The sequence below is a fragment of the Schistocerca nitens genome, chromosome 3 (assembly GCF_023898315.1).
Source record: "Schistocerca nitens isolate TAMUIC-IGC-003100 chromosome 3, iqSchNite1.1, whole genome shotgun sequence".
NCBI lineage: Eukaryota > Metazoa > Arthropoda > Insecta > Orthoptera > Acrididae > Schistocerca > Schistocerca nitens.
The window spans coordinates 863106256-863127264 of record NC_064616.1 but is presented as its reverse complement, the minus strand read 5'-3'; the positions used below and the strand labels follow the sequence as shown (position 1 = coordinate 863127264).

Below are 21009 nucleotides of genomic sequence, written 5' to 3'. Positions count from 1 at the left end.
CGTGCAGTAGGGGTTGGGTGTAGGTTACTGAAAGGCGAGCAGCAGCCACTGCCAAACCGCAAGCTCTACAGTCACTGCGGAAGAGCATTCCTGTTCTTACGTCGTCTCTACTGCAGAATGTGGATGACTTGGTTTCACAGCCAGAATGTGAATACCAGTTGGAAGAATAAAGACTGGGACAACAAAAAAGAGCCGAAGTTTCAGTGCATTCACTAAGCTACTCCGGAAACTCTGTCGTATACATTGCCGTACATAATTAGTTTTATGTATATAAGTTTAGGAATTTTTGCTGCTGTGGCCGAGTGGCTCTAGGCGCTTCAGTCCGAAACCGCGCTGCTGTTACGGTCGCAGGTTCGAATCCTGCCTCGGGAATCGATGTGTGTGATGTCCATAGGATCGTTAGGTTTAAGTAGTTCTAAGTCTAGGGAACTGATGACCTCAGATGTTAAGTCCCATAGTGCTTAAAGCCATTTGAACCATTTTTTTGAATTTTTGCTTGCTGTATCATCGTTTGAATAGGAAAGTTGCAATCCTCCTTCATGTGTGTTGCTGGCATCCGTTGAAATATTTTTATTGGGAAACGCTTCGCCTTCAGACAAGCGTGCCGACAGTAATTGAAAATGGCCCCCAAGTGCCAGATTCCTTATGAATCACGGGTAATCATACTCACTCTGCACCAAGAAGGCAATAGTGTCCGACAAATAGCAAAGAAATTGATGATTTCCATCAGCGGAGTTGTCAAAACCATACACCGGCATCGAGAAACAGGCCCCTATGGAGATCTTCCTCGCTCAGGAGCACCCAGTATAATATCAGAACTCCAGGAAAAGTATTTGGTTCAAATGGCTCTGAGCACTATGCGACTTAACTTCTCTGCTCATCAGTCGCCTAGAACTTAGAACTAATTAAACCTAACTAACCTAAGGACATCACACACATCCATGCCAGAGGCAGGATTCGAACCTGCGACCGTAGCGGTCGCTCGGTTCCAGACTGTAGCTCCTAGAACCGCACGGCCACTCCGGCCGGCAAAGTATTTGGCAGTGACCAGTAAACGTAACAGATTAAAAACTGTCCGTGAATTGACTGCTGAACTAAACGCATCGAGGGATACACCAGTGAGTGAGTCAACAGTGAGACGACGCCTGGCAGACAACAACCTCCGAGGTTATGTAGCAACAAGGAAACCCCTGTTGAACCCTGTTAACAAGAAGAAAAGGCTTCAGCGGGCTAAGACACACCAACATTGGGCAGCGGGGGATTGGGAAACGTTCTTATTCACTGATGAATCCAAGTTCGAAATATTTGGAAGTAAACGCTGTCAATTTGTACGCCGCTTACCCCATGAATGCATGATTCCTCAGTGCGTAATTCCAATTGTAAAGCATGGAGGGGGTTCTGTGATGAAATGGAGATCCTTCTGAGGGAATGAAGTCGGAGATTTGGTGAAAATGATGGAAAACTGAACCCAAAGGATTATCATGCCATTCTCCAGTGACATGTTAAGACATCTGGATTGTGTCTGATCGGGAAAGGGTTTGTCTTGCAGAAAGACAACGACCCGAAACATACTTCTTGCTTCTGTCAGAACTATGTGAAGTTTCTGATGGTTCGTAAAATATTGAAAAACATGGAATGGCTCCCCCAATCCCCTAACTGTAACTCAATCGAGCTGCTATGGGATGAATTGGACGGGAGGATCCGAAAACGGGAAATCATGAGTGGGGCCACAATTGTGGGAGATTCTGCAGCAACAATGGAGATTAATTCCAACAGAAACCTTGGCAAAACTGAAGAAGCGCATGCTGAGAGTGTGCAAGGCAGTGATGAAAACAAAGGGTGGCCATTTAGAGGAATCGAAAATTTAATTGTTGAATCTTCCTGTGTATTATTTGAGCTTAATATGTATTTGGAAAACAGCAAAATGCGTTTTTATACTGTATTTCCTTTCCGTTGTCTATGATTACTGGGTGTTTCCAAACTTATGGAGGGTAGTGTACTTTTACCACAGCGGCATACAGACAGTTTAGAAACTTAGCCATTTCAGAAATACTTCCACCCTTGACCTGAAAGTCAATGATCATGCCCTCTTGGATGTCAGATGAATCTCTCTGCCTTACGACAACGACTGCACTGTTTTCCGACAAATTTTATATGCCCTCCACTGCTAGTGCTGCCACCTATCGTCTGCGAATAGTTTCTGCACGTTAAAGTCGAAAATACTCAGTGGTAACATTAATGTTACTGCACCGTGTATAAACGTATGAGAGAATCGATGTCAACAGTAGAATCGTCCTTCAGATCACGTGAAGTACAGTCATTCATCGTCCGTGACTGTAGAACTTCGAACGCTCTAGCACCTCAGCGATCCAGAAAAGAATCAAGAACTGAATGAAAGATACCATTTGCCAGCTATTCTTTACAGCACGGAGCGGCGAAAGTAATGAGAAGGCAAAAGGACACGACTCGATCAGCGGCAGCTGAAGCATACACGGTGCACTTGTCTCCGTATTGTCGTGGTAGAAATGGGTTCCTGATAGCCCACATTCAAATCGCCAGCGATCTGAATCATAGTACACCGTCGGTAGCCCCGTATTGCTCTGTGGAGCCGAAGTGCTGCCACGATCCCTGCACAGCTTTCCGTAACATACTGCCCAGATAAAGTTAGATTTTCGAAAAGCATCTGATACGGTTCCCCACTGAAAAATTTCGACGAAGGTCCGAACTTATGATTTAGGTTCCCAGATACGAGAGACTTGTTAAGTGATAGAATCCAGCACGTTGTCCTCGTCGGTGAGTGTTCATCAGACAATGGTATCATGAGGAGTGCCCCAGGGAAGTGTGGCAGGACCGCTCTTATTTTCTTTATACATAAATCATCTGACGGACAGGGTGAGCGACAATGTACTGTTGTTTGCCGAGGTGGAGTCGTTGGGTGACTGTAGGAGCATACAATATGACTTAGACAGTATTCCTAGTTGTGTGATGAATGGTACCTTGCTCTAAGTGAAGAAAAAGCAGGCCTCTGTGGCCGAGCGGTTCTAGGCGCTTCAGTCTGGAACCGCGTTACTGCTATGGCCTCAGGTTCGAATCCCACCTCGGGCATGGATGTGTATGATGTCCTTCGGTTAGTTAGGTTTGAGTAGTTCTAAGTTCTAGGGGACTGATGACCTCAGATGTTAAGTCCCATTGCGCTTTGAGCTATTTTGAAGAAAAATATAAGTCAATGAGGATGCGTAGGAAAAACCATCCTGTAATGTTCGAATACAGCATTACTAGTGTCCAGCTTGACACAGTCGAGTCGTTTAAACATCTGGGCGTAACGTTGCAAAGCGATATGAGGTGGAACAAGCATGTGAAAACTGTGGTAGGTAAGCCAAATGCTCGACTTCATTTATTAGGGGAATTTCGCGAAAGTGTACCTCATCCATAAAGGAGACGACTTATGAACACGAGTGTGACACATTCTTTGAGTACTGCCCGATGTTTCGGATCCCCACCTGGCCTGATTAAAAGAAGTCATCGAAGCAATTCAGATACATGCTGCTAGATTTGTCTCAGGTAGGTTCAATCTGCAGGGAAGTATTACGGAGAAGCTTCTTGAGCTCAGATGGGAATTCTGTTGGGAAAACGACTCTAGTTTGGCGAGCTGCTGTTGCGGAAATTGAGAGAACTGGCATCTGAGGTCAACTGTAGAGTGATTCTACTGCCGCCGATGTAGATTTCGCTTTAGGACCCCCAAGATAAGATACGAGAAATTGGGGCTCGTACGCAGGCTGGTAGATATTAGTTTTTCCCTCACTTTATTTGCGAGTGAAACAGGAAAGGGAATGACTAGTAGCGGTACGTGGTACTCTCCTCCATGCGCAGTACGGTGCCTTGCGGAGTATGTATGTAGATGTAGATGTAGTGTCTGAACTCGTGCGATATGCTACATCTAGCTGCAACATTCGGGTGTCATACAAGCCAAATCTTCAAATGGGACAATTTTTCCTGGACCTTTCGCCACTCAGTTTACTGTTTCAGACACCATAGAGGCTAGCTGGCATATGCCGCTGAAATAGCTTCTTTAGAGCGAAGACGGTACGTTTTCAAACATGGGTTCCTCTTCAATATGTTATGTGCTTTCCCCTCTAGAATCCCAGATTTTTGTAACGGGAATATCCGAACGCCCAGTGTATATCAAGCGGTAATTTCTGGAATGGGACAAATGTGAGGTGAGTGTGAAGGTAACTGAGAACTCGTTATGTTCGAGAGACTGAGTGTATGTTTTTCAGCTTCACTTCATTGGTTTCCTGTCATCAAATAATCATTTTAAGACTCTCTAGCGCATGCGTAATTTTCACTCTAAGTGTATGGGATACCCTGTTCCTTATTTATTGTCAAACAAGATAAATCTTTCTCAAAAATGGTTCAAATGGCTCTGAGCAATATGGGACTTAACATCTACGGTCATCAGTCCCCTAGAACTTAGAACTACTTAAACCTAACTAACCTAAGGACATCACACAACACCCAGTCATCACGAGGTAGAGAAAATCCCTGACCCCGCCGGGAACAAATCTTTCTCAAGCATGTATGTCAAATATCACTCATTACTCTCCATAATTTACGTAAGTTATCAGACCGAGCGACTGTTATCCGACGCACGCTTTTCGGATCTGGTTGGGAGCAATGTAAATATAGAATTGGTGGGAGGCATGACGCATAACAACGACTAAAGGAATATCTGCGACGTGCAGAAAAAGCTTATTCACACTGATTAGCTATGTGATGAACTACCAGAGATTTTATACATGTTGATGTGATCTGATAGACGAATGCGATTTCCAGACTTCGTCACTCAGCTAGCCTTCAACAACTAGAGTTCAACGTCTTGGTGTAATCACATTCTAATGGATTTAAGGGTCGCAGTTGCCTGGCTAGAAAGATAAAGTATTTAGAGATCATATACACACAGGAATGACACGTCAAAATGTATTATGTCCACGATGGCACTAAAACCTGTGAGGTCCGCTTTACGAGAGAACAGAACTACGCCGAGGCAACGAACAGCAGCAAGCGTTTCTCTTACATCTAACATACCTGTTTACAAACTTCTAAAATTCTGCGAGGCTTCTGAGTCATCCGACATCCTTGTTTCCTCTAATCGCCACGTCAAATCGAGAGAAGTTCGGTACAAGCTATCGACAGTGTATACACTTTGTTTGCCCAGCAGCGATTATGTCGTATGCGTGTCGCCTATCGGGCAGACAAATTGGAGCGATTTCTGCGGCCGGTAACGGCCCGCCAGCTCTTAGGAATCACTTGTGTCTATTTAATGTAGAATTGATCGAGCATCCCCCATTCGCATCGGCCATGATACGTAGTAGTCACGCACACTGCCCGACGTACAACTTGCGGATTCTAAGCACGTACACGCCCTATTCCGACAGCTGTCAAACCACGCTCTCCACCAAGCTTCTTTTGCTCTCGTTGTTTAACACTTGGAACGCACTGGCATCTCATTTTCCGAACTTCTGAAAGAAGCGACTCACTGATCTATAAAAACGAAAATTAATCGTTTCTACGCCGCATAAGAAGGCATTGCCTGGCTTTAAGTATACGGGCCTCCTTTTGTGCCTGTGGTGTGTAGTCAAATACGAATGAAAAAGGGAGAAGGATGGAAGATTAGGGTTTAACGTTCCTCGATGACGATGTCATTAGAGACGGAGCACAATTTGGGATTGAGAGGATCAAGAAGGAAAACAGCCATGTGCTTTCGATGGATTCTTTCTGACGTTCTCTTTAGACAATTTAGGTAGATAAAAAAACTAGAAGTGGATGTCCGGACGGTGATTTGATTACGAATACGAGTGCCTTACCGATGCGATACCTCGGCCGGTTCCGATTGGAAGAATGTATACTCACGTTCAGACAATAGCACCTACCGGCAAAATTTGCCCGCGGCTCTCGTCAAATGGTCCAAATGGCTCTGAGCACTATAGGACTTACGTTCTGAGGTCATCAGTCCCCTAGAACTTAGAACTACTTAAACCTAACTAACCTAAGGACATCACACACATCCATGCCCGAGGCAGGATTCGAACCTACGACCGCAGCGATCGCGCGGTTCCAGACTGTAGCGGCTCTCGTTGTCGCTATAAACCGAAGGTAATTGATCAGTGTGACTTGAGCACACGTGCAGGATGCCTCGCAGACGCATGCGCGAACCGTCCGTCAAATCAGTTTGAAAGGCGCGCATTATTGGCATGAGAGAACGTGATGAATCCATCCGGGAGCTTGCTGCTCGTTGGGACGAAGTGTTTCGGTCGTGCAACGGGTATATGCAGAATGGTTCACGGAAGGTTGTAGAACACGATGAGATGGGTTAAGTAGCACCACCCAGGCCACCCCTCCTTCTCGGGTTGTCTTACACTCATTCATCTCAAATAGCTATTAAAAGTTCTTATTCACAGACGAGAGAATGGGAAAATGTCGAAGTATTAAAAAGAGGAAGGACGGTAACTGATGTCTAAAATCCAGCCATGTTTATCAGTTACAAACAGGAAAACCTGTTGACGACGTTAACGTATCCTCCTCATCGGTACAGGGAGTTTTATAGTAAATTTTGCAACGTCTGATCCCAATAGTGGAACTGTGTAAGAAACAGAAGTCAGTAGTGAGAAATCTTCCTCCTTCAATTAAATTTTGTTATTCTGTTGTATGAAATTTAAAAGATATAATAAATGCTCTTTGTTGTCTACAATTCTGCTAGTTACAATATTACTGCTGCATTTTTTTACTTGTGTTATGACAGAAAAATGATCATGGCACATGTTAACCCAAACTTTCTTATTGATACTTAGAACCAGTCAGTTCCCTGGTATGGCACTTTGAGCATCCTTAATAAATTATTTATTTTCCAATTTGTCTCGTTATTTTTTGCAGTGATGAGTTGAGCAGCATAAGTTTGTGGTATCAGAATACTTTCTCAATTTTCTGGATAAAAATAAACTGCATACAAAAAAAGATACATTGTTTTTGATTCTCCTGACAAATGTGATATTTGGTGCTTAGAGCGTTTGACATTTCTACTTTTCGTAGTATGTACTACTAACTTTGGTCTATTGATTTATTTCATATAGAACCATACTTGTTATATTTGTCGGACAACTCGGCAAGTGTGATACTTTCATCGAACGCGTCTTACATAGCTGTCCTTGTTTTGACTTTGTTCAGCTTATGTTTGTGAGCCAGGAATCAACTTCGTTTCTATTTGTTGGTAAGTTCTCTCTGTTGTTCAGCACCTTTGTAAACCGTTGTTGACCTTTGGTAGGTAGCTCCCGTATGTCACTGTCTTCATGATATAGTTCTCAACTTATTACGTAACCACCCCCTTTCTCCTCCCAAGAACTGAATGCTTGCTATTGCCTACTGTGGTAGTTTTGGTCATTTTCTCGCTTCGTTAACTAAGAATGCATTTCTATCTTGTAGCTCCCCACTGGCGATGAATGATGCTACGGTACCTTAATGGTTCCTGTACCCCAACTCTACATTTAATGGATCGATAAATTCAGAGTATAATTGTTACCAGCAGGTCAAACACATTTTCAGCATTATTGGGTTATCTAACCAATTGCTGTAGCCAATTTTTGTAAATTTCATTTACTATAATGACACCAGAATCTATGTCCCTATTAAAATATCTATGGGGATCCTGGTGCACTTTGTTTACATTTGTGACGTTAAGTGAGCTGGTCAGTGACCTACCCATGGCGTCAAAAGCTATGCCCATACCTACGACGACATCATTGTGATGTCACAATCCACGCCCCTTTCCAATGACGCCATCAAGATTGCGGATGACCGTAAATTTGAAAATTAAAGATGACGGTAAATCTAAAAATGATAGATGACGGATGACGGTAAATTTAAAAACAGCCAGATGACATTGGCGGGTGAAATTTTTACCACCAATCACAGTACAGTATATACATACAATTTTTCCAAAACCCTCCATTTTCAGAAGTATCCACAGCGAAATTTATAAAAATAGAATTGTAACCTCAGGGACGTGAATGTTTTATTTATGCGTCATGTTCAAAAGTATTCGGAGTACTGTCACCTTGGGTGCCACGTTGAAAACCATTCGATTATATGTAAGTGCACACACACACACACACACACACACACACACACACACACACACACACACACACAGTGAGCAGTTTGCTCACTGTGGCAAAAATATTTAAATGGTACCAAATGGCTCTGAGCACTATGGGCGTTAACATCTGAGGTCATCAGTCCCCTAGAACTTAGAACTATTTAAACCTAACTAACCTAAGGACATCACACACATCCATGCCCGAGGTAGGATTCGAACCTGCGACCGTAGCGCTCGCGCGGTTCCAGACTGAAGCGCCTAAGAACCGCTCGGCCACACCGGCCGGCTGCAAAAATATTCACTGTACTCTGTTCGGTAGTAAAAATTTTCCTGCAAGCGCCATCTTGCAATGTGATTAGAGGAAAAATATTTCGCACGAATGCCACCTCCTTTTTTAATTTTTATATCTCCTGCCATCTGACTTTTGACAACATTATTGAAAAAGGGGAATATCTTGTAATGTAATAATGGTGATGTCATAGATTGGGATGCTTCTTCTGACATCATATGTAGGTCACTTACTTGCTCATATGACGCGACAAATGTAACGTGTGTATCTCCAATCTACACGTGGCAATCCAAAATCTCTATCACTGTCACTTGATCGAGGAATTTATCTGTAGTATTTTCAAAACTTTCGCCGAAACTTTTCATCACGTTGTTTCTTGATGGAGGTGAGCAATAGAACATCTGATTACATTTTCTGCCGAACTTTCACTATTATCTTCACTTGGATTCTTTCACATTCTTACTGTATTTACCTTATTAGACGTTACTGAGTTTTCGCTGTGCTTGGCGTTCAGCCTGTAGTTCCAGTAAGCACTCTATTTTGAATTAAATGTTGCTATTTATTTCTGGTTTCAACCACCTATCTCCTCCAAAAAAAAAAAAAAAAAAAAAAATGGTTCAAATGACTCTGAGCACTATGGGACTTAACATCTGAGGTCATCAGTCCCCTAGAACTTAGAACTACTTAAACCTAACTAACCTAAGGACATCACACACATCCATGCCCGAGGCAGGATTCGAACCTGCGACCGTAGCGGTCGCGCGGTTCCGGACTATAGTGCCTAGAACCGCTCGGCCACTCCGGCCGGCTTTCTGCTCCAAGTATATAGTGTAGCGTTACCACTGTTAATAAGTGAAAATAATTGTGGCACCTTACCCTTCACACTTCTGCAGTTGATTAATAGCAGGTTTCGTTTCTCGATTTGCAAGACCATGTATTCTCCTATATAAGAAAGAGAGAGGACTTACTGTTCGCCGGCCGAAGTGGCATCGGTTAAGTCGATATCTGAAACTATTTGCAGTTATTAATAGGTAGCCTTTCACCTGTGGCTTCGCCTGTGTGCACGTACGGCAGATATATTGCACACGTCTCCTACTGCCTCGTCTCTATTTTCATCTCCTCGTACCCCTATCTATCTCCAATTCCACCTCCCCCTCTTTTTGTCCATCTCTTCCTCTCTCCTAACTCTATCCGTCTGTTCGCTCTGTAGTTTACTGCATCTCACTGTTTACTGATCCTTCAACGTAGCCTACTACTGCGCTGCAGTCTGGAACCGCAAGACCGCTATGGTCGCAGGTTCGAATCCTGCCTCGGGCATGGATGTTTGTGATGTCCTTAGGTTAGTTAGGTTTAACTAGTTCTAAGTTCTAGGGGACTAATGACCTCAGCAGTTGAGTCCCATAGTGCTCAGAGCCATTTTTTTGAACTTACTGTTCGCTCTGTAGTTTACTGCATCTCACTGTTTACTGATCCTTCAACGTAGCCTACTAACTTCAAAACACAGCATTCGCATGCCAGACGTACTCTTCTGTCCAAACACTGCTTCAAGAGATCAGTGCACGGCAATGCTATTAAGGGGGATCCTATAAGTATATATAGATTATTGTTGCTTATGTGAGAGAACACACTGTTAATTACAAACGTAACTCATAGATATCAAAATATTGACATCGGTTAAGTCGATATCTGAAACTATTTGCAGTTATTAATAGGTAGCCTTTCACCTGTGGCTTCGCCTGTGTGCACGTACGGCAGATATATTGCACACGTCTCCTACTGCCTCGTCTCTATTTTCATCTCCTCGTACCCCTATCTATCTCCAATTCCACCTCCCCCTCTTTTTGTCCATCTCTTCCTCTCTCCTAACTCTATCCGTCTCCTCCTCTCCATTCTCTCTGTCAAACTCCACCTCCCCCTCTTCCTTTTCCACCTGCCACTATCCTGCCACATATTCAAACTGCCTCTTACAACTCCTCTCTCTCTCTGTCTATCTCCTTCTCCCTCCCCTCTGTCTTTAAACCTCCTCCTCTCACCTAACAGAGCGATCATATAAATTGCCAGGTTTCCATGTCTGGTGTTAATATCATTAAAACTCTTCTGGTTGTTCTGTCACACCGTCTTATAAAATACTAAAATACTGAAGTATCTGCTCCCCAGCTAATATCTTTTCCCTGAGGAAGGCTGCTGCAACTCAGCCATATCGTCAGTTTATTTTAGAATGTTACAAATTTTATAAGATGACACGGTAGTACACACAAAACGGCTTTCGTGGGTTATAGTGAGATTCATTTTCGTAAACCACACAATTTTTCTTATGTTTATCTCCTTCCGAAACATTTTTATGCACATTTTTACAATCATTTTACTGAAATCTGAAAATAAAAGATGTTTTACGATAAAATTTACAAGTTATAATTAGGACTGCTAACATTTTTATCAACTGCAACTTTTTTACTTTAATTTATAGCTGGTTAGGCTTTGTGGGACCATCATTAACTGGTCAGATAGCTCTTCATGACGTTTTTGTGAAGGTTGTTGGAGGGCTATCAAAATAACTTTTTCTTTTAACTGTTATTTCTCTGATAGTACTGTGGTTTTCACTCTGAGGACTACCTTGAAGTATCTCTCCGTGCTCGTCTATCATGTGCCAACCTCTTCATTTCTGCCTAACTCTGTAAGCTACATCCATTTGAACCTGCTTGCTGCTGTCAGGCGTTCGTGTCAGTCAACTATTTTTACACCTCCCCACCACGCTTACCTCAATTAGCAAACTATTGATTCATTGATGCCTCTGGATATGTCCTGTCAACTGACCCTTTCCTTTATTTACGTTGGACTGTAAATTTATTTCTTCTCCAGTTCGATTCAGTACCTCATCATTAGTAATTCTATCTACTCATGTAATGTTCATCATTCTTCTGCAGCACTATATTTCAGAAACTTCTGTTCTCTTCTTGTCTAAATTGCGTATCGTTTACGTTCATATCTGTACAAGGCTACACATCACACAAATACCTTTAGAAAAGACCTCCTAATATTTAATATTTATTCGATGTTAACATATTACTCTTTTACAGAAATGTTTACCTTGCTCTTGCGAGTCTGCATTTTGTATCCTCTCCACTTCTGTCATCGTCTGTTTTTCGCGGCGCAAATAACAAAATTAACAGGACACATAATACCCTTAGTCTCTCATTTCCTAATTTAAATCCCTCAGCATCGCCTGATTTCATTCGACCATATTTCATTAGTATTTCTTTACTTTTTATTAATATTCATCTTATAAGCTCTCTTCAGTATCCTATCCATTCTAATCAACTACTCTTCCAAGTCCTTTGCCGACTCTGACAGAATTACGATGTCACTGGCGAACCGCAAAGTTTCCTTCTCCCTGAACTTTAACCCCCTTTCGACATTTCCACGTAGTTTCTTTCACAGTTTGTTCTATGTACGGATGGAATAACGCTGGATATAGGCTACAATCTTTCCTCACTCTCTTTTCACCTACTTACTGCTTCCCGTCCATGCTCTTTGACTTTCATCAGAGCAGTACATACGTTCCTATCGTTCAGATAAAGGAACAGTAAAACTCCACATGCTTCTTTTTACTAACAATATTAATAAGTTCATACGCTGAACTTCAAAACTGAATATTTATATTCTAATCCTGTGTGTGGCTACAGTCGAAATATATCTGTTTTCCTACATAATCCTGCATATCATTTGAAATTCTTTCATTCTTTTGTTTTCTCATGCGCCTTCTCTGTCTCTCACATACATTCATAGGTGCTCTTCTCCCTTTTTTTATTTTTATACTTTGTTTTATTATTATTATTATTATTATTCACGTTTGGAACCCGCCTGAATAGACATGCATGATAAAGCGCAGATTCTGGGATGGGAAGGTGTGCGACCCCGGATCCAATCCACCCGGCGGATTAACGATGAGAGCAGTGTTCAAAAATGGTTCAAATGGCTCTGAGCACTATGGGACTTAACTTCTAAGGTCATCAGTCCCCTATAACTTAGAACTAATTAAACCTAACTAACCTAAGGACATCACACACATCCATGCCCCAGGCAGGATTCGAACCTGCGACCGTAGCGGTCACGCGGTTCCAGACTGTAGCGCCTAGAACCGTTCGGCTACGCCTGCCGGCGATGAGAGCAGTGTGCTGGATGTGGTTTTCAGGTGGTTTCCCAATCCGACTAGGAAAATACCGGGCCGCTACCCAACTCCTGCCTCAGTTACACGATTCGCAAACATTTAGAACACTTTCGCTTACTTTCACATGAATAACGCTACATTCAGGGCCTCGCTGAAAATATTTTATGATAACAATACGTCTGTAGTTGTTGGGGTTTAGTGTGAATATGCCGCCGTAGTGGAACTTAAAAAGTTCAAACGCAGGCAGGTTTTCTTTGTACATTTAATTGGTACAGCCATGACAACAGCAGAAAATCCACAGGGGTTATCTAGAGCCAGCGGATCTAATGTCAGGAGAAGTTGGGTACACATATACCGACCCGGAGGGTAGCGGGGTTGCGAAGGGAGGGCATCCGACAGCCCCTTAAATTAACCGTGCCAAATTCGTTCTTAGCCATGCCGACCCTGAGCTGATGAGGGCAAAGGCATAAGAACCAGAAGATTATTTACGTTTCAGCCATACTGGACCAGAGAACCTACGACAAGCGGCATTTTCAGAGGTTTGTGTTAGCTTACCTTTCTGACCACATTACTTAGATTCTCTCAGAATTCTTGCTTTTCCTCTCGTCAGACCAAGTTGTTTCTGTCTTCTTGGGTTTTTCTGGAAGGTCAACTGTCCACTTGTCAATTTTCTGCCTTTTTTCTGTCTACTTCCTTCTTTTACTGCATCGATTCTTTTTATTGTTTCAGTTTTAGCTTTACTGCGAGATTCGCAGAATTCCACAAGCCATGTAGTTAACATGTTTGTTTCCATTCTTTTAATATACCCATACAACGTGTTTTTCTTCAGGGTGGGCCCCACAGCCTCAATAAATTAGAAAAATGACGATTCCACCAGGCTGTGTTTTAAATTACTTAATTTGCACTGTCCATTTTCAAGAACATCTAACAGACGTACAAAACACCACTATAAAAATTTAAAAAAATAAAAAAGAGCAAACGCATATAAATATAATTACTGTGGATATTATATGATTTTCATGTTTTCGCTCTTTTTTACTTTTTTATATTTTTATTATGGCGTGTTCTGTGTTTTATTGATGCACTTGAAAATGGACTGTGTCCTAAACTAGTTGTGCAAATAAAGTAATTTAAAACACAGCCTGGTGGAATCCTTCCATAGAATTTTAGCCTGCGCTTTTTCATGTCTGAATAAATGTTGATTAACTTCTCAAATTTTTTATTTGGTCTTGGTATGTACGTTCCTTCTTGTGTGTGATATGAACTTACCTACTACTCTTCATTCTCTCTTTTGGACTACTTCCGAGTCCCTCTTCCTGTTAAATGATGTGTGTTTCAGCCCCATAAAGGTACTCTGGTTTGATGGCTGTGTTGTAGAGTATTTTGAGATGCACATTTGTTATGGGTGTCTTTTGTAAGCCGGGAAGCTGTTTCCGTTTTAAGACAAGAATTTCGTCACAGGCCAGTTGCCTGAATTGTTTCACCTACATATTAGACTTGAGAGACCCTCTCAGGTATCTTGTATTTTACTAAAAAGTAGACTTTCACGGCCGGAAATGTCATGTCCATTTTAATTATCCTGGCTGTTATGCCGTGGTCGGTTGATGATTTCTTTGTCAATTCCCAACGATTCGTCCCCGTCTGCGGGGGACATCTTCAAAGTGTTCTGTAGCTCGATGGAAGGTCCAACACACCCACTGGCTCGCTACTGACTGCCGCTAAATTCCGTGTCCGCGCGCTCCCGCGCCGAGGCGTGACGTCAGGTGTTTTGAAAACGTCAATGCAATTTGCCGCTGGCCGCTGCCGTCGATCACCCAGTGGTGGACGGGTGGTACAAATCTTCTTCAACATCGGCATCCATATACCGTTTAATTTCACGCCCTCCTCCTTTCGATTGAAATTATTAGGGTGTTTGGCGATTTCGGTTGCCTCTTTGTAGAGCCTTTCGTAATATCCGCTTGTGGCCGCTAGTACTTGCGTCTCCTCAAAACGAATATGGTGTTTACCTGGTTGGAAAGTATGCTCCGCAACAGCTGATCGTTCCGCTTCTCCTCGTTTACAATTGCCCTTGTGCTCTTCCAAACGTTTAGAAACAGTTCTTTTTGTCGTACCCCCCTTGAAGATGTCCCCCGCAGACGGGTACGAAACAATGGGAATCGACACAGAATTCATCAACCGACCACGGCATAACAGCCCGTATAATTATAATGGACATTCTGAATTTTGTTTTTATAATGTCGGATTCTAGGTTATTACTAGACATGTCCTATTTTTTTTTTCAGGAGATATTTGCAGCCATACTCTTTCTGGTGTTTCTTTAAGAATTTCCATATCCTTTTGTGATGTTTGAATGTCCTGTCGTAGACTCGCCAGGTTGTCCTAAAAACTAAGCAGTATATCATTTTTTTTCATTTTTTTTATTTTTAATTATTGTTTTAAATGTTCGTGTAAGAGCATCAAAAAGTACTTAAGTTCGCTAGATGCGAACCACTCATGTGCTAAGGAGTGGTGATGTGCGTGTTGCAGCCTGAAGCCCCCGCCGAAGGACGGCGTGACGAAGAGCAACCCCAGCAAGCGGCACCGCGAGCGCCTGAACGCCGAGCTCGACACGCTGGCCAGCCTGCTGCCGTTCGAGCAGAACATCCTGTCCAAGCTGGACCGCCTCTCCATCCTGCGCCTTTCCGTCAGCTACCTGCGCACCAAGAGCTACTTTCAAGGTCAGCCGCTGCGCCGCGCTACGCTGCACTTGTGTCGCATCCCCTCCCCTTCTCCGAGGACACGTCTTCTTTCGTGGAACATAGCAAGCTGCACAAGTATTGCAGCAAATGGAAGTCACTGGTGAAGCATGCTGCGAGACCACCATAGCAATACAGCTGTTTTTGTTTTTTAAAATGTTTTTACATTCTTTCCCAGTTGCGTTCATCACAAATTTACTAGTATCCACTTTCAAAAACAACTGACGCCTTCTGACCATTGCCTATAGTCAAGACGTACACTACTGGCCATTAAAATTGCTATACCAAGAAGAAATGCAGATGATAAACGGGTATTCATTGGACAAATATATTATACTAGAACTGACATGTGATTACATTTTCACGCAATTTGGGTGCATAGATCCTGAGAAATCAGTACCCAGAACAACCACCTCTGGCCGTAATAACGGCCTTGATACGCCTCGGCGTTGAGTCAAACAGCCTGGCGTGTACAGGTACAGCTGCCCATGCAGCTTCAACACGATACCACAGTTTATCAAGAGTAGTGACTGGCGTCTTGTGACAAGCCAGTTGCTCGGCTACCATTGACCAGACGTTTTCAATTGGTGAGTCATCTGGAGAATGTGCTGGCCAGGGCAGCAGTCGAACATTTTCTGTATCCAGAAAGGCCCGTACAGGACCTGCAACATGCGGTCGTGCATTATCCTGCTGAAATGTAGGGTTTCGCAGGGATCGAATGAAGGGTAAAGCCACGGCTCGTAACACATCTGAAACGTAACGTCCACTGTTACAAGTGCCGTCAGTGCGAATAACAGGTGACCGAGACGTGTAACCAATGGCACCACATACTATCACGCCAGGTGATACGCCAGGATGGCGATGACGAATACACGCTTCCAATGTGCGGTCACCGCGATGTCGCCAGACACGGATGTGACCATCATGATGCTGTAAACAGAACCTGGATTCATCCGTAAAATGACGTTTTGCACCCAGGTTCGTCGTTGAGTACACCATCGCAAGCGCTCCTGTCTGTGATGCAGCGTCAAGGGTAACCGCAGCCATGGTCTCCGAGCTGATAGTCCATGCTGCTGGGAACGTCGTCAAACTGTTCGTGCAGATGGTTGTTGTCTTGCAAAAGTCCCCATCTGTTGACTCAGGGATCGAGACGTAGCAGCACGATCCGTTACAGCCATGCGGATAAGATGCCTGTCATCTCGACTGCTAGTGATACGAGGCCGTTGGGATCCAGCACGGCGTTCCGTATTACCCTCCTAAACCCACCGATTCCATATTATGCTAACAGTCATTGGATCTCGACCAACGCGAGCAGCAATGTCGCGATACGATAAACCGCAGTCGCGATAGGCTACAATCCGACCTTTATCAAAGTCGGAAACGTGATGTTACGCATTTCTCCTCCTTACACGAGGCTTCACAACAACGTATCACCAGGCAACGCCGGTCAACTGCTGTTTGTGTATGAGAAATCGGTTGGAAACTTTCCTCATGTCAGCACGTTGTAGGTGTCGCCACCGGCGCCAACCTTGTGTGAATTCTCTGAAAAGCTAATCATTTGCACATCACAGCATCTTCTTCCTGTCGGTTAAATGTCACGTCTGTAGCACGTCAACTTCGTGGTTTAGCAATTTTAATGACCAGTAGTCTACATCATTCGATTCGAAGTGTAAAATAAAAACCATTTAAGAAACCTTATTAGCACTGTGTGTGGGGGAAATTAAAGTACGGTTCAACAGGGTAATTCAACGACCTTGCCGCAGTGGCAACACCGGTTCCCGTCAAATCACCGAAGTTAAGCGCTGTCGGGCTGGGCTAGCAGTTGGATGGGTGACCATCCGGTATGCCGAACGCTGTTGGCGGGCAGGGTGTACTCAGCCCTTGTGAGGAAAGCTAAGGAGCTGCGTGGTGGAGTAGCAGTAGCTCCGGTCTCGTAAACTGACGTACGGCCGGAAGAGCAGTACACTAACCACATGCCTGTGATCTGAGGATGACACGGCGGCCGGTCGGTGCCGTTGGGCCATCTCGGCCTGTTTGGGTGGAGTTTTTAATTGTATTTCTTTCTTTCAATACGGCAATTACAAACGTATCTGATTTATGAAAGTATGGATCACTGTGAAATAATTCAATATAACAGTTATGGACAGTTCATATTCACACATTTCGTATCTACTTCTGTTTAAACATTTAAAATTTAGTTGAAAGTGATTTGCAAGGTGGTAATATCGGCATAGTGTTTAAAACAAAAGCCGGCCGCGGTGGTCTAGCGGTTCTGGGCGCTCAGTCCGGAATCGCGCGACTGGTACGGTTCCAGGTTCGAATCCTGCCTCGGGCATGGATGTGTGTGATGTCCTTAGATTAGTTAGGTTTAAGTAGTTCTAAGTTCTCTGGGACTGATGACCACAGATGTTAAGTCCCATAGTGCTCAGAGCCATTTGAACCATTTTTTTGAAAACAAAAGTCAGTATTTTTTTATTCCGTTGGCAAATTCACTGCTTCCGAGACACGCCATTATGACAGTCCAAAGAATTATTACGAGGAAAATATACCGTTTGCGACCACAGCTATTTTTAGTCTACTCTAAAGAAAAAAAATTTGGAAACCGCAATAAGCAACTTCGAATAGTAAAGAAAAAATGACATTTTCATCCGTTTTCAGTTTTAGTAGGAAACGATCCGTTGTTAGAGAGAGAGAGAGAGAGAGAGAGAGAGAGAAAGAGAGAGAGAGGGAGGGAGGGAGGGAGTGAACAGCGGGAATCTTTGTAGCCCTCCTATCTCTTTTATGTGTGGAAAACAGACTACTCTTCTCACATTTTTTGCCTATAGGATTGTGTCAGAACAATCTACTTGAACGTTATCAGTTTATCACTCTTGTGAACATCAGAATTCATGCCCTCTCCTAATTGATAGGATTTACTCTCGCAGCGGCATTTCAAATTGACATAGCCGTTAGAAATTTCAGCTTTTTACGGTATAACTTCCGTTCTTCATTGTGCGAAATGGTTTCGAACGAATATCTTTTGTTTGCTGAAAGATCTCCAGAACAATTTGAAAGAGGTTTCAAATGACTTAATCAGTGCTTCCTGTTATTTCTGAACAGAAGTTACGTTTTTAATATACTTGCTTTGTGTTAGTACTGGAAACGAAAACTTGTTTTGATATACGGCAGCTGGACAAAATTAATAAACTTAACACGTACAAAATATCGCAAAATATCGTGGCGTCCAAAGAAATGCTACTTTCCATGAAGTTCGATAAGTCGGCATCACTGAGATTTTTTGCAGTTCCGCAAATAAACAGTTTTAGTCTCTTAAGCGATGCTGGATAAAGGTCACGGAAACGTATTTTTGTTTTTATATTCATGGACCACGTTAATATCAATCTTTGATTTAATTTCCCAATTTCCCAACAGTGTCGGTCAGATTGTTGCCGTTTACAATCTTCTTACAACGTCTCTCCAGCTTTGTCTCTTAGCTTCTAAAACTGGAACTTTTTCTTCCAAGGCAGTCCACAATCACTCTACATTAGTCGAATAAGAGAGCTGTGAAGATCTGTAAAGACCCACGAACGAACATCGTTACCTAAAATTGCTTCATAGACCTTAACAATTACTTTTGCTTTCATTGTGGTCACAGGACCCTCTTAAAAATACCACATAGCAGCTCAGACCATTACGTAATTCTTCGCAGTTGAAGAAGAAATAAAAAGTAAAGTTTACACGTCCAGTGGACGACGAAGCCATCAGAGTTGGAGTACTACTCTCGTATTACACATAGCTGGGAAAATCAACATGACGTGACACTATAGAAGGGTACAATCTGATGTTCGTCAGGATAATCGGACGGGGACAAAACATGAGAACTGCTTCTTAATAACTGCGCTAACTCACTCGGCTTCGCATTTGGAGAAAGACAGTTAATGACATGAGCTTCTTGTAGGTAAACACTCCCGCTGTAAGGCTCGGGGTAAAATTTGCCGTTTGGACCACATTATACACGATTATTAAACTGTCCCTGAAACATTTAAAAAATCGGTGCAGGTAAACGACCAAGAACAATGTGTCAAATGATACAGTACGTGAAAGATAAGCCCTCATCATTTTATACAATGTTTATAAAATGTCGTCCACCCTGCGTCACCAGTACACTTCAATGGTAGTCCAATTCTGCCTATACCCGGCCCAGCGCATTAGGGAGTAACGTTAAGAACAGCTGCTTCTATTCGATGTCGTACGTCTTCGAGGTTCTGTGGCAGAGGTGGAACATAAACGCTATTCTTCATGGAGCCCCAGAAGAAGAAGTCGCAAGGCCTCAATGCTGCCGTCCGTGGTGGGCACTCGAGCAGCGCCACGTCAATGTCTGCAACACGGCTTATCCAGTGACGAGGAAATGTCTCATTCACGTAGTCTCGGACACTATTGTGGAAATGTTAAAAGATGCCATCTTACTGAGAGATGGAAGCCTTGCGATTATGTCAAGTTGTGACACGAGCCACAAGTGCAGCATGTCGAGATTCTACTGACAGTTTTCTCAGCGAAGAGTAAGTGTCCATAGACTTCTTGGACACGGCGCAGAACACGTTAACTTTGTCGGAGTCCTGAACATGTTAGACAACTGCATGTGGATTCTCTGCCACACATATGGGTGGTTAGTGTCGGTTGACTTTTCCCAAAAGATGAAAAGTGGCTTCGTCAGTGAAGATTAATTTGTTTGCGAAGTCATCATTTGCAAGGTGATTCTACATATCGATGCAGAACTGCAGACGGCGCATTTTGTCGTCATGGCTTATAGCTTACAGTAACTGTAATGTGTATGGCTTTACTCATAATCGCTTACGAATGATTTTCCAAAGTGGTGGCTGAGTTCCGCTCAGCCTCGACAGGTAGACTTCGTGGGAATTGGCAACATCGCATCCCTAATATGGTCCACTGTCTGTTCTGACATGCCACGCTTTGCATCGCACAAACAACCATGGTCCTCGATTTGTTTTGTATTACTTCGCTGTGCTATTGTAAACTGGTGATGTCTTGTGAAATTTGTCACAAAAAGCTCTTTGCACACTCACTATCGAGTGGCAACCGGTAAATTCTAGCATAGAATATGCTTTCTCTGCCTGGTTCACCCGCATTTCCAGAAACTACGGTTGTTGGTGGCTATGTCGGTGGTTTTTCAAAATAACTTTCCTCGCCACGTTCAAATAGAACTTTGAGAGTTTGTCTTTCGCGTATTGTATCATTTGTTACGTTGTGTTAAGCAATTTACGTATACCGATTTTTTAAAATGCTTCATGGAGTTTATGACAGCCCTGTATTTTTATATTTGTCGATAGTCACTTGGTATCCAAGAGCAGCCTCAATACGAACGTTTTGTTTATGCAAAATCCACCCCACTGTTTTTGTGTTATCCACGCACATGTTAATCTCAGTATTGATTTTCGTGGCAGTAGTCACCGTTTTAGAGGTAGAAATCCCTTTTAATGTCTTCCTCTCACTATCAGTAAGTTTAGTCTCTCTTCCACTATTGTGTGTAGGAAACGAAGTTTCTCACGAACATCACGTGATATTAGATCCACTACAATCTGCTTGTGTTTAAAGCTTTTAAGTTCCAATACGACGGTATACTCACTCTAAACCGCAACAACAGGTGAATTGACACCATAAAACACTTTCA

The 21009-nt window shown here is 43.0% G+C and overlaps 1 protein-coding gene across 1 annotated transcript in view; it reads left to right on the top strand.

Annotated features, from left to right (window-relative positions):
• The window catches only part of LOC126249454 (circadian locomoter output cycles protein kaput-like), an 830365-nt gene that overhangs the window by 282790 nt on the left and 526566 nt on the right, over positions 1–21009 (top strand). The window contains exon 2 of the mRNA XM_049951107.1: positions 15133–15323. Within this exon, the coding sequence (XP_049807064.1) occupies positions 15133–15323 (191 nt within the window). The remainder of the gene's footprint in view (positions 1–15132; positions 15324–21009) is intronic.